This window comes from Hirundo rustica, chromosome 2, assembly GCF_015227805.2.
Source record: "Hirundo rustica isolate bHirRus1 chromosome 2, bHirRus1.pri.v3, whole genome shotgun sequence".
Lineage (NCBI taxonomy): Eukaryota > Metazoa > Chordata > Aves > Passeriformes > Hirundinidae > Hirundo > Hirundo rustica.
In genome coordinates this window covers 92,510,845-92,522,931 of record NC_053451.1, presented here as the reverse complement: position 1 = coordinate 92,522,931, position 12,087 = coordinate 92,510,845, and the positions used below count along the sequence as shown (strand labels likewise).

Below are 12,087 nucleotides of genomic sequence, written 5' to 3'. Positions count from 1 at the left end.
CTCACAAAAAGTGCTCTCCTGGTGTTCCAAGGTTTTCTTTATTTGAGCAAGAGGACTGCATAGTGTGGGAACCAATTCCAAATAAAGCACATGTGAAAAACTTACACAATGCTGTTCACTTGTAGGTAAAGGGGATTCACTTTCATGTTCAATCCTTCATATAATTAAGAGTTACAAATATTGCATGTTTGCATAGAGTTTCAAGATATCTCTACGTGATCACAGAACCAGTTTAGGGGCCCACCCACTGAGTTTGGAGGCATTTAGGCTTTCATTTTTTTCTTCTCTCAGGTATCTACTGTATAGGTTTGTATACCTCTGAAATTTCCTAACCTCATTCTTTTGCTTGAGACCTCAAAGCTACTTCCTGACACTGTATTCTAAGACTTATTCAGACTATGTAGTTAGGATTTTTTTTTTTTTCAGTAGATGTACAGTATGACTTAAAGGGATTTTTGTATGCTTTTTTCTGTTGATAAGTGAAGTAGCAGTGAACTTTGCCATTATATCATTAAACCACAATAGTTTAGAATGGTGGTAGATATTTTTTCTTTATTTGTTTGATTGGCTGGGGGTCTTTTTGGTTTGGTTTGTTTGTTTGGGGATTTTCGTTTTGTTTTTTAAATAGTGATAATTGGCCTTTCACTTTTTCACAAATACTGAATTTTCAAAATTGATTACTTCACATAAAAACAATTGTTTTTCTGTAAGCTCATAATGTTTTTGCAATTGTATCTTCACGCCAGGTAAACAGGTAATTAGATGATTTGAGCATGCATGTTTTCTTTTGTGGCAATATGCAGAGTTGCTTAGAACTTCTTTGTCAAATCCATCAAACTTCTAGATACTTCTTTGTGCTACCATGTGACCGAGAGAAGTAATGGCTTTTCTTTGCTATTTGCAGGTCTATCTTCTTATTCTGAGTGTGACTACTCTTAGCCTTTTACTTGCCCCTGCCCTGTGGAGAGCTGCAATTATGAAATGTGTTCCAAGACCTGAAAGACGCTCAAGTACTTGATCAAGATTTGCACAAGTAGAAGAATATGTTCTCTTGCAAGGAAAACATCTTCATTTCTCTTTGTATTTCTATGCACTCAGAAAACAAGACCTGTTGAGTAGTCAGTGTTCTTAACAAGCACTTGGTTATAAGCCTTATACTGACCTTAAAACAAAACAAAATTCAATACTAAAAAATAATTGCATCATTTGAATTGCACACCTTCTACAAAATTTACTTTAACTCAGATTGGAATCTGCTAGAATATTTGTTTCTGATCCAATCTGCTACTCAGAGCATAAATTATTTTTTTAAAATATAGCATCATGCAAACTATGTTGATTATTTTTTTTTGCCTGAATGTGCCTTTTAATTTTCAGCCTGTTAATGCTGGTTCATCACCAGATTTTGTTCAAAAAGGAGGAAAAGTTATATATATATATTATGGTGCCTATGGTATCTTCTTTCACTAAATGACTTGAGTCATTTTCACATTTAGGATTTTAATATAGCAGTATAAAATTAATTACAAAACAAATTTCTAATGGTGAATAAAAGAGTGATCTACACAAAGAAAAGGTTTAACTGTTTAGCATCAGTGCCAAGCAGTTAATTACATATTCCAAATCATGCGGCCATTACTGCATGATATTTTATTCCAAATTGCAGCATATAATGTATTTTCTTATAGTGGTATATTTTGTGTTAGCACTTGTATTTATTTACATATTTGACTAAAAATTGACAGTAAGAAAGGACGTAACTTATGTTTGCAGACTGACAGTTGTTACCCATTCTTGTTGCTAACTGCTGCTACAGTAATGGTTTACAGGGGTGTTTTCTTTTAAATCAAAAATAAATATAGTAAAACTGCAAAGTGTAATTTGAATTAGATGTGAAAAATAGCATTTCTGTAACCTTGGAGGCTGGATCTTAGTTGGCACTATCCTAGATTTGAAATAATTTTAAGTAAATTAACTTGCAGAAAACTAGAAATGGCAGAATGGATGTGTATTTGCAACCCCATGACCTTTTAAGTTACATTTACGTTGAATAAATTGTTAGTCTTTTAAAAATACCATGAAATTTTAGAAAACAGTGTTTTGAATGTGATCTTAAATGTGGTTTTTCTTTAAAATTTTTTTATGTAGTGAGATAGGTCTTGTAAAAGCCCATTCTTAAAGTGTCATAGAGAAAGCTTACTCATAGGCTATAGTCTACTCTGTGAGAAAGCATTTAACAATCATCTTGAGGTTTATCTGCTAAACCCAATACTATTTACATTAACACTTGAGGTCAGTATTGCCGTGTCATCTGAAATAACATTGATACCCACAAAGTGGTTAGAAAAAAAATGCATGTTACAAGGTTTAAATTGCCAATTAAAATGAAAATTGTCCTCCAAGTAGCAAAACAAAGCTTTGGATGGATTTTTTTGCTCTATACCTCTTTCCCCCATAGCAGCCTCAGTTTTCTTCTGTGTTTTCTCTGATGTCTGCCGGGCTTGTCCAAATAAAATTTGGATTAGTCTGGAGTGTGTATGTACTGGTGGGACAATGTAGAGATCATCATATATGAGTTCTTGCTCACTGGATTCAGGGCTTTTCCTTTAGGCACTAAGGCTTCATAAAGATTGGAGGAATGTATGGCAATTCCACCTCCCCTCAAATGGTTTCAAAAGTTATCACAAAACAGACAAATGCAGAGCAAAAAGCTGCCCTATAATTTTTTATTTTTTTTTTTAATAAAATGAATCCATAACAGAAAAGAAACTCAAAACTGATTTGTTGATGTATTTCGATATTTTTATTCAAAATAGAGGAGCAGTTCAAGTTTTATGGTTCTATTAACAGTCTACTAGCTCAGACCTTTTACTCTTTTCCAGGTACATCACTGAAATAATTTGTTTCTTAACTGTCTTATCCAGTCTGTCCACTGACCTAGCTCATTGTTTGGCATGAAATACAAGCATCTCTCCTGAATGCTTTGTTTTGGCTTTGAAAGATGCTTATTTCCTATGTAGTTTGCCACCTGTTTCAGGGGGGAAAATGTATGACAGGTCATGGTGGAGACCTCTGTATGGCTTCCATCATTTCATTTGCTTATCCCTTGAAGCAATTATATGAGATACTGCACCTGTGATGAGTAAAACTTTTATCTAAATAAATTGCTGTGGGTAGTTGTTCTCTAGAAAACTCTTTAAAAGTTAGGAAGGAGACTAGGAAATACTGATGGCTTATGTCTCTTAAAAGAAGGAAAATACTTTCCTGAATATCTGTTAAAAGATTTGAGTGAAAAGCTTTTTTGGTACCATGTTCAAAAAAGGAAAGCAAGCATCTAGATACCTTACTGGTTGCCCCATCTCTCTCAATTCTCTCCCAAAGAAACTTTGTCATGGTTTAGGAATGGTATTCCCCAATTTAATGCTCTCACCAAAACCATGCTGTCAGTTGTTTCCCCTCTTCCCCCCAGCTGGAAGCACAAAAGGCAAAGATTGTGGGTTGAGATAAGCACCACTTACTGGAAACAGCAATGAGATAAGAAAACAAACAGTAACAGCAACACTGTCAGTAATAAAAGTGTACAGAGAGGACCCCCAGACAACAACAGTTCTCCATCCTACCACAGACAAAGGGGCCACCTTTCTTCCTGAAGAGAGGGAGCCCCTTTTCCCTGCCTCTGGCAATGAGGTGGGATGGTATAGAATAACAAGGTACATGTGCCCATACCACTCCAGCTTCCACCCCATCATGTCTACTGTGTCCTGACCAAAACCAGGAAAACTTGGCTAAGCTTTAGGAGAACTGGGGGAAGAGAAGTAGCCTTGTGTGAGTACCAGTGTTCTGTGCCTCTTTGTTGACACAGAATTGGATTGCCTGGCTCAATATTAGATGTAAGTGCAAATTAGTAATCTTAACAGACATATGTTAAGTTTGTTTAAAATCAGACATTTGAGATTGTCTCATAGAAATCTGGAGGTATATTGAGATACTGTAAATGTTTCCTGAAATGCAAATAATGGCTCTGTGCATAATTCCATGTCCCAATGGGGTAGTCTCACGATACGATCTTAGGACAGAAACAGCAGACCTTATTCTTGAATGATCACTCATTCCTGTATGGAAAATGGGGAGAATATTGCATAACCAGCCCACTTAGATATAAGTGCAGCTTTTTGGAAACCTTGTGCTTGTACTGTGGAATAGTCTCTTTCTGTCTCAAGCAGATAAAATTAAAGCAGAGTTCCAGAAGCCCTGAAAGGAAAATCTACTGATTTCTTGAAGGTTTCTTGAAAAACAGAAGGTCTTTTTCTGGAAATTCTTGTTCCAGCTTATTGAGCAGTGGTTCTATCTCGTTCATTAACTAATGTTCATTTGAATACAGAAAAGCTGATACAGAGCAGAAACCTCAAATGATGAAAGGATGTTCCTGTGGTCAACCTGAACTTAATTAAGGGAATGAAAAGGAAGGTCTGCTCTGTGCTTGACTTGCAACTCATTCAGCTAACCTGTTTTGGGGTTGAGATTCGGGGTTTTTTTTTTTTTCCTGGGGGGGGGAGGGGGAGGGGAGGGGGGTGTTTGATTGATTTATTTTGTAGGTGGATGTAGCCATTAGCATGGCTTTCTGAAAATTTGATTTCTTGTGTGTTACCCCTTAATTGCTATCCTTGCTAATTCTGTCAAGATAAAGCAACCAAACTAGTTTAAAAGCTGGTAGTGTGGGCTGTGCTTTGTGAGCCATTCCCTGGCCCTGGGGTCAGATTGGTATATATGGACCCACAACCACCCTACTTGTGGCCTATCCCATACAGAGCAGGTGGCTTCAGTTTGTCAGTAGGAAGGTATCTGTGGGAGCTGTGAGGTGGTTTCCTGAAACTGTGACTGATGTAGGTCTAGGATGGCTCAGGAATATGCTGATGGTGGACTAAGTCCATGGGACTACATAGCCTTTTAAAAGCTGTAAGAATACTTAGTCTAATTCTCAAATATGAGGAAAAGCATCCTCACAAAGCCTTGTATCTCACTTGTTTTATGATTGGACGTCCTCAGCTTTGCAGGCAGAAAGATGTGGGGGTGCCTTGTATGACAGAATATTGCTGTACGATGATGCTTGATGGAGGGGGTGAGAAATCTAGTGTGGTCTTGCCTGTTGGAACGAGCCCACGAACAGTCTAACCACAAAAGCACTCCTGGGGTTCGTCTAGGCAAGGAATCCTTAGTTCTGCTCTGTAACCAGTCTTGGCAGTGTTCCAGCATGTGGGCAGTGCCAAAGGTGGAGGAAACTGGATCCTGAATGACAAGAGGCAAGCCACACTAATAGCATTACTACTTTGTAGGAAATGCAATGGCTTGTAAGGAGCAGCAAAGTTATCAGACATCCAGTGTTGACCTGACAACGAGGGAGCAAACACAACTGCTGCAGGGAGAAGGAAGAACAGTGAGATGCCCTTATGGCTCGGAGACGTGCAGCCCACTCAACCCCTGAAGGCAGGAGGGAAAGGCGTGCTTCTATCAACTTCACTCAGTAGCCCAGGAGATTTGCTCCTTGGGTTCTCCCACTGCCTCTGTTGAGTAATTGCCACTGCCGGGTTGGACTTACTGACGCTGTAAGGACAGTGGGACTAGGAAAACCTTCTGCTTGCCGGAGACAACAAACAGGACAATGGTGTGACAAGAGTGACTTAGGGATAACTGGTCCTGCCTTGTGTGACAAAACCTAGATCAGAGAGAAGTAAAATTTTCAAAGTTATGGTACCAAGCTGTATTTTTTCTTATTTCCTAAAACAGAGTAGAAATTTGAGAATTGGGAGGTCCAGATGCTGACAAGGTGGTCAGGTGGCATTAGGTCTTTAAGTCATGAGTTTGCACAGATCACAGTGTTCAGATTGCATGGCTCCCCGTTCGCGTGCATTTCCTCTGGCATCTGTTGAAGCTTTCTGCCTATAGACTAGATGACCTCATGCGACAATTTCCTCACGTCTGTCATGCAGTTCTGCTGTGCTGATGCTGTTTAAAGTTATCTTCGTGCACCCTTAAAAGGGAGAGGCACTCCCCAGAAGACTGGAGTAGCCTTCCACCACTACGAAATCCTAAAGCTCCAAAATACCTGAAAAAGGTGTGCTCAGAGATTAGAGAAGTGTTGGAAGTTTTTCCACCGATACAAATACTTCAAATTCGTTGTGAACAGCCCTCAGCTAAGGAAAAAAAAACAAAAACAACCACTACCCAAGAGAGTTGGGCGTGTTTGGGCAGTTAGTATGTATCAAAATAAATTCTAGCAAACTAGGACACTCCTTGTTTGTGCTTGTTCTGTTGACTCGCAAGTGTTTTCCCTACAAGAATTAATGTAAAACAAAAGAGCAGGAGGTGGGTGGGTAGGGACATTAGATACATAGACGGTTTGAACCCTCAGGCACAGTATATATGACCTGGAGGGTGGAGAGCAGCACTATCAACTGGAGATGTCTTTCAGGAAGCATTTTTTTTCTGCAGCTGGTTTATGGGTTTTGTGTGTGAAAGTTTTTGCTGATTTCTGAAAAGTTATCACCTTCTTTCTTCGATGTCCACTGCTGCCAAGCTTAATCAAGAGAAATGAAGAAATGGGGTAATAACCCTAGAGCAGCACGTGGGGGGGGGTATGTTAATTAAAAACTCTGAAGATTGCTATTTATCAGGAAAATGAACGTAGTGTTTCATTATTATTGTAAAGCACAACAATCCAATGTGTGTGTGTGTATATATATATATATATATATAAAGAGTAAGGTGTAAAAGTGAATGCGAATCTTATCAACTTGTGAAATGCATCTTCTCCAGGATTCTCTCTGCTGGATTTTTCTGCTGCTGCAACGTAGTGGCCCTGTGGTCGTGTGTTCTATTCCCAACTAGTCTTCTTTCACAGGAAGCAGCATGATTTTATAGAAAGAGCGAGCCTTTTACTTCCTGCTCCCCTCTTCATTGCGTTACGAGCAACCCTGTACCGTGCAGGCTTGGTCTTGCGTGCAGAACCGTGTATAGCTTCCTCTCCATCAAACAGCCTTGCATCCAGCCCTACGAGCAACACAACTCTTGAGCTTCCCTTGCTTTTCTGCACTTTCCACTATAACGGCTCTGCCTTTGTATCCCCCCGGCCAGCAACGCTGCAGGTTTTAGGGTTTTTTGTTTGTTTGTTTGTTTTTTGGTTTTTTTTTCCTTTTTTTACCAAAACTTGGACACTGATGTAATTACAGCACACAGCCCTCGCTAACGCGCTCTGTTCCTGCGGTCGTCGTTGCACGCAGAGGCTGCACAGCCCCGAGGTGCTTTAGTTTTGGGCGCACGGTTAAGAGCCGCAACCGCCCGAAGGAAAACTCCCTGGGATTACCACAAAATCCCTAATTTTAGCAACGATCGCTGCAAGCGAAACTTTGCTCGAGTAACGGCCGGACAAAACGCGATGAGGAAGCGCCGGCAGCAGGATGTTGTGGCAACGAAACCGCACGGCCCTGCCCCGCCGGGTCCCGCTCCGCGCCGGCAGCGCGGCCGCGCCCGCGGGCAGCGCTCGGCACCGCGGGGCGGGCGGGGAGTCGGAAGAAGGCGCGAAAATCCCGCGCATGCTCCATCCCCGGCTCCCTCCGCGCCTTGGAGCGGCGGGCGGGCGGGTTGGCTTGGCCGCTCCGCGTGTGCCCGTGCGAGGCGCGCCGCGCCCGTGACGTCAGCGCGCAGCGTCAGGGGGACGCACAAAAGTGTAAGTTTCAATTATTTTTTTTTTTTAATTTTATTAAAAGAAAAAAAATAAGAGACGGGGGAAGAGCGGCGGGGTCGCGCGCGCAGGGTCCGTGGGAGGGGGGGAATCGCTGCGCTCGCTCGTCCCCGCTCGTTTACCCATCGCCCCCATTCCCGCGGGCAGCCCCTCGGCGGCAGCGGCGCCGGGCAGGTGTGCGGGGCCGCGGCGTACGGGGGCGGCCGGCCGGGAGCCCGGCGGGCTGGCGGGGGCAGAGGTGCGCTGGGAAGTGACAGCCCGCCGGGGGAGACCCTCTTCCCCCGCCGCCTCTTCTCCCTGCACCCCCTCCCCCGGAGCGCGGAGGGGGGGGACGGGGAAGGCGGTCCCTGCCGGTGCCCTCGCCTCCCTCCTCGCTTCCCTCCCCTGTTCCCGGGCTGCCGATGTCGGTGTCCCGCCGCCTCCCCCCGCCCCTGCCCCCTCCCGCCAGGCCCGCGCAGCCGCCGCACATGTGCAGTCGGGCGCCTCCGCAGCGGCAGCAGCAGAAGCGGCGGCGGCAGCGCGGCGGCGGCGGCGGGTGCTCCCGCTCCGCGCTCCGGGTCCCTGTCTCGGGGCGGCGGCGGGGGATGGAGCCGGCTCTCTCTGCCTTCGGCCGCTCAGGTGCGGGCAGCCCGCGCCCGAGGATGGGAGCACCGGGGTTTGCGTGGGACGGCGGCGGGGGGCGCCGCCGGCGGCGGGTCGGGCACGATGGGGATGAAGACGGCGCGGACCCGCGCTCCGCCCGCCGCCCCTTCCCCCCCGCGGCCGCCGGCGGTGCCGCCGGGCGCGTCCCCCCTTGCCCGCGCCCCCGCCGCCGCCGAGGCGATTAGCGCGGCCCCTCGCCGCCGGGGGGGGAGGCGGCGCGGGGCTCAGGGCTCTGCCCGGGCGGTGAGGCCCCGGTCGGGGGGCGCGGGCGGGCGCGGAGTGCCCGAGGCGCGGGGGCGGCCGCCGGTCTGTGCCGCCCGGTGCGGCCGCGGCCCGTCCGCCCGCGAGGAGGAGGAGGAGAAAAGCGGGGCTGGAAGGCCCCGGGGGGAGCTGCCCCTGGGGCCTACTTGTGCCTGCTGCTGGAAATGGGGGTGGGGAGGAGGAGGCCGTGATCGCTGCCCGCGCCCGGCGCTCGGTGTTGGAAGGGGCGCAGCTGGACGCGGACCGGCCTCGCGTGGGATCGGGCACGGGCTGGGGGAAGGGCTCGGTCTGCCGGGGCACAGCTCGCCCCCGCCCTCGGGCAAGGAGTGCCCCCCACACGTGAGCGTGGGGCTCAAGGGACGAAAAGGTGGTGATGGGAAACTTTTCCCTTCTTAAAAACGTGGGTTTTTTTTCAAAAGGAAACCTAAATTATACTTGGTAGCAGACAATAATTTCAATTGTAAAAACTTTCCCTCCTTTCATTTTTTATAGCTGGTGCTGTCTTTGCTTTCTGCTTTCCAGAAAATAGCATTGTCCCTGTGTCCTGCAGACATCAAGATTTTAAGACGACTGGTTTTTAGTCTTTGGTAACATGGCAAAAGATGTAAGTATATTTGTAGCACATAAAAGGTGGAAGCATAGAATATTTTTATTAACAAAAGCAAATGGGGTCATGCTTTATAATAGCCGGCATTAGTTAATATCTGGAACTTTATCTATACTGTGCATCGAGCCTAGGCTGTTTTCCTGTAGACAGCATAAACCGGCATCAGATCTGCTGCCATTTTTTCAGAGTGATTAATCTTGAGAATTCCGTATGCTAATAAAAGCACTTGGGCCGTTGTCATTATGTGAATTCGTATTGAACGCTAAAATAGCTTGGGTTTGGATTGGACTGAAGAAAAACCCGGCAAGTGTTGTTCAGATGGCAGGGCTGTCGTTGACTACTTTTGTCAACTAACATTGCCTTTCTTGAGTTCAAGAAGGCATCAGACATTTGAGGGAAGATGGTTCATTCTCCATGTGTTGATTGTTTATCTCTGTCTACCAAAGAAAGCTTGTTAGTGTCTGTAAAAACAGGCTTTGAGAACTTTCACCATAGATTTCCATTACTGCTGCCGTAAAGGTTTGCGGCTTTGGTTCTGTGACCTGCCTCAATGGAGCATGTTTGCTCTCCAACCCTTCCAGTGCTTATTAAAAAAATTCCAGTTTATTCTGCCTTTGAGATGTCATCGTTCATGCCTAATATAATTGGGCTTTCATGTTTTCTTATTGATAGTAAGACAATATACTAGTCTTGAGAATATATCTCCCCTTCAAAAAAAACCCAAAACCCCCAAAAAACAACAGCGTGCAAGCTAAAGGAAAAGTGATCCAACTCACTGGTTAAACAGCAGGTTGCAACCGAATGTGGAATGTTAAAAAGAGCGGGAATTTTCATGAAAGAGTGGTTGGTTTAAAAAATTAATCTTGTAGGGTATTTTAGTAGTTCAACTGAAAAACATCGTAATGTGCAGAGAAGCAACCAGACATACGTAGTCACTCAAAGCTTGCCTGGAAGAGATAAGGGTGGCCAAGTACATTAGAGATAGCAGAGTTCAGGGAATGATAGGCCATATAAGCGGGAAGAAAACGAAAGTGGAGTGTTAGACTAGGAGATGATATTGAAACAGTTCAAAGTAATTGAGATACCAAAGTACATTTGTTTAATATTAGCTTTTGGGAGAGAGATCAACTAAGTGAAGAGTTGCTAGCACCTGGAAGTACAGATGAATGTCCTGCTAGATCTAAATGAGAATGAGACATTTAAGAACAAACCTTATTTTTGAAAGATCTAGTTTACTCTAGGAAAGAGAGTAGTTAAGGGAGAAAGGAAGGAATAACCTAACTCATAGTAAACCTAAGAAAGGGGAGAAGGTGCTGGAGATACAAAAAGAAGTTGCTTTCAGTATCTTTATTAAAGAAGTAATAAACTGAATTTGGAAAAATGAAAATCTAGGTCAGGTTTTAGGTAAAATTTTAAGTGTTCTTGAGCACTGGAACAGGGTAGCTAGAAAGAGTATGAAATCTTAACTGAATATCGTCTAACCTGTTCTTAAAAACATCTTCAAACCTGCCTCAGGGAAGAAATATGAACTGCTTACCTTTTTGCAGACTGTACCCACCATTACATGACACCAAAATGTATAGTGAGTGTTGAAAAATTTTTAATTTCTAGGTCTGAATATGGGCCCTATGAATTGTGGTTTAATGCTATAACATAGAGATGTTAATTGGTATAACGCGTTTTTAATTTTCAGAAGGGAAGAGATTTATTTCCATATTTTTGTTAAAAGTCCAAGTTCTTTTTCAAGCACAATAATAGAATTAAGCATGATACAGACAGTATCACTCCATTTCTAGGCGCTGAGTCTCTGAAAACCTGTGTTGCTGTAAATTTAAACATGCTGATGTGAAAATATTGCTGTGATTAATGGCTTGTGGTTCTGCCATGTCACCCATCAAGTGCTCTAAATGTCTGTGAGATGTAGTGGTGAAGAAGATGGCATAGTTGATGGTTACTCCTGCCCCTTCCTTCCCTTTTTCTCAGCAGAGCTGAAATGGCTAAACTGTGGGAAGGGCTGTGCTGCTACAATCCTAACTGGGCTTTAGGTGGCATTTCCATAGCCAGGCATGTTCAGAGTGCTCCAGCCTGGGAGTGCAGGTGTGATGTGCATCCTGCTGGTGTCCTGTGCTGCCGGGCCACTGTGCCATGGTGACAGTGGAGCAGGGAGCCCTGCAGAAGGGGAAGGTGTGGAGATAGTACACCACAACAGAACACGCTCCTCCTTTATGCTTCTTCCTGCCTGCTGCAGGAGAGCACTTTTCCTTTTATTGCTCCCTTCCAGTTCTTCTGATGCCTCTTTATAAAGAACATAATTTGATTAGACCTGCTAGAAAAGTCAAATACTTGTAACAGTTTGCAGACTGAGAGGTTAGCTGGATAATTGAACAAATGGGGGAGTGTGATGGTGAGTACTGACAAACCCAGTGAAATGTTTACGTAAAGTATTAAAGAATTGTAAAAGTAGTGATCAGTTAAGCTAGCAAAATAATGTTTATGAACTGTATGGTCCAGGTCTAAATGCTGTGATGTATTACTTTAAAATGTATCTCTAATGCTTTTCAGAGTGTACAATCGAGAGAAAATAAGCAGCAAAGCATTGATTTTAATTTTTTTTTTCATTTATATTTTGGGGTTTTATGCAAAATACTTTGATTTCCTCACAGTAGTCAGGAAGCTATGAGGTGAGGGAAAAAGATACATTCATATGTAGCACATTAAGAGCCTGCAGGTAGAGTTTAAGTGCGTAATCACCATATTATAGCTGGATAACTTGAAAAACAATAGTGTAAAAACAAATATTTGCTTGTGAGGGTTGAAGTATCCATGGATATATCAGTTT

At 44.1% G+C, this 12,087-nt stretch overlaps 2 protein-coding genes across 6 annotated transcripts in view; both read left to right on the top strand.

The window, feature by feature from the left end:
- The window catches only part of TMCO3 (transmembrane and coiled-coil domains 3), a 32,446-nt gene extending 31,113 nt beyond the window's left edge, over positions 1–1,333 (top strand). Inside the window, exon 13 of the mRNA XM_040055289.1 lies at positions 905–1,333. Coding sequence (XP_039911223.1) covers positions 905–1,018 — 114 coding nt within the window. The 3' untranslated portion in view covers positions 1,019–1,333. The remainder of the gene's footprint in view (positions 1–904) is intronic.
- Positions 1,334–7,655: 6,322 nt separating this feature from the next.
- TFDP1 (transcription factor Dp-1) overlaps positions 7,656–12,087 on the top strand; it is a 40,320-nt gene continuing 35,888 nt past the window's right edge. For 2 of the 5 annotated variants that reach the window (XM_040056394.2, XM_040056390.2), the window contains exons 1-2: positions 8,219–8,356; positions 9,164–9,245. In XM_040056394.2, the coding sequence (XP_039912328.1) occupies positions 9,234–9,245 (12 nt within the window). In that variant the 5' untranslated portion in view covers positions 8,219–8,356; positions 9,164–9,233. Of the gene's footprint in view, positions 7,724–8,218; positions 8,357–9,133; positions 9,246–12,087 lie in introns of those variants that run through there. The other 3 variants (XM_040056391.2, XM_040056392.2, XM_040056393.2) reach the window with 3 other exon arrangements.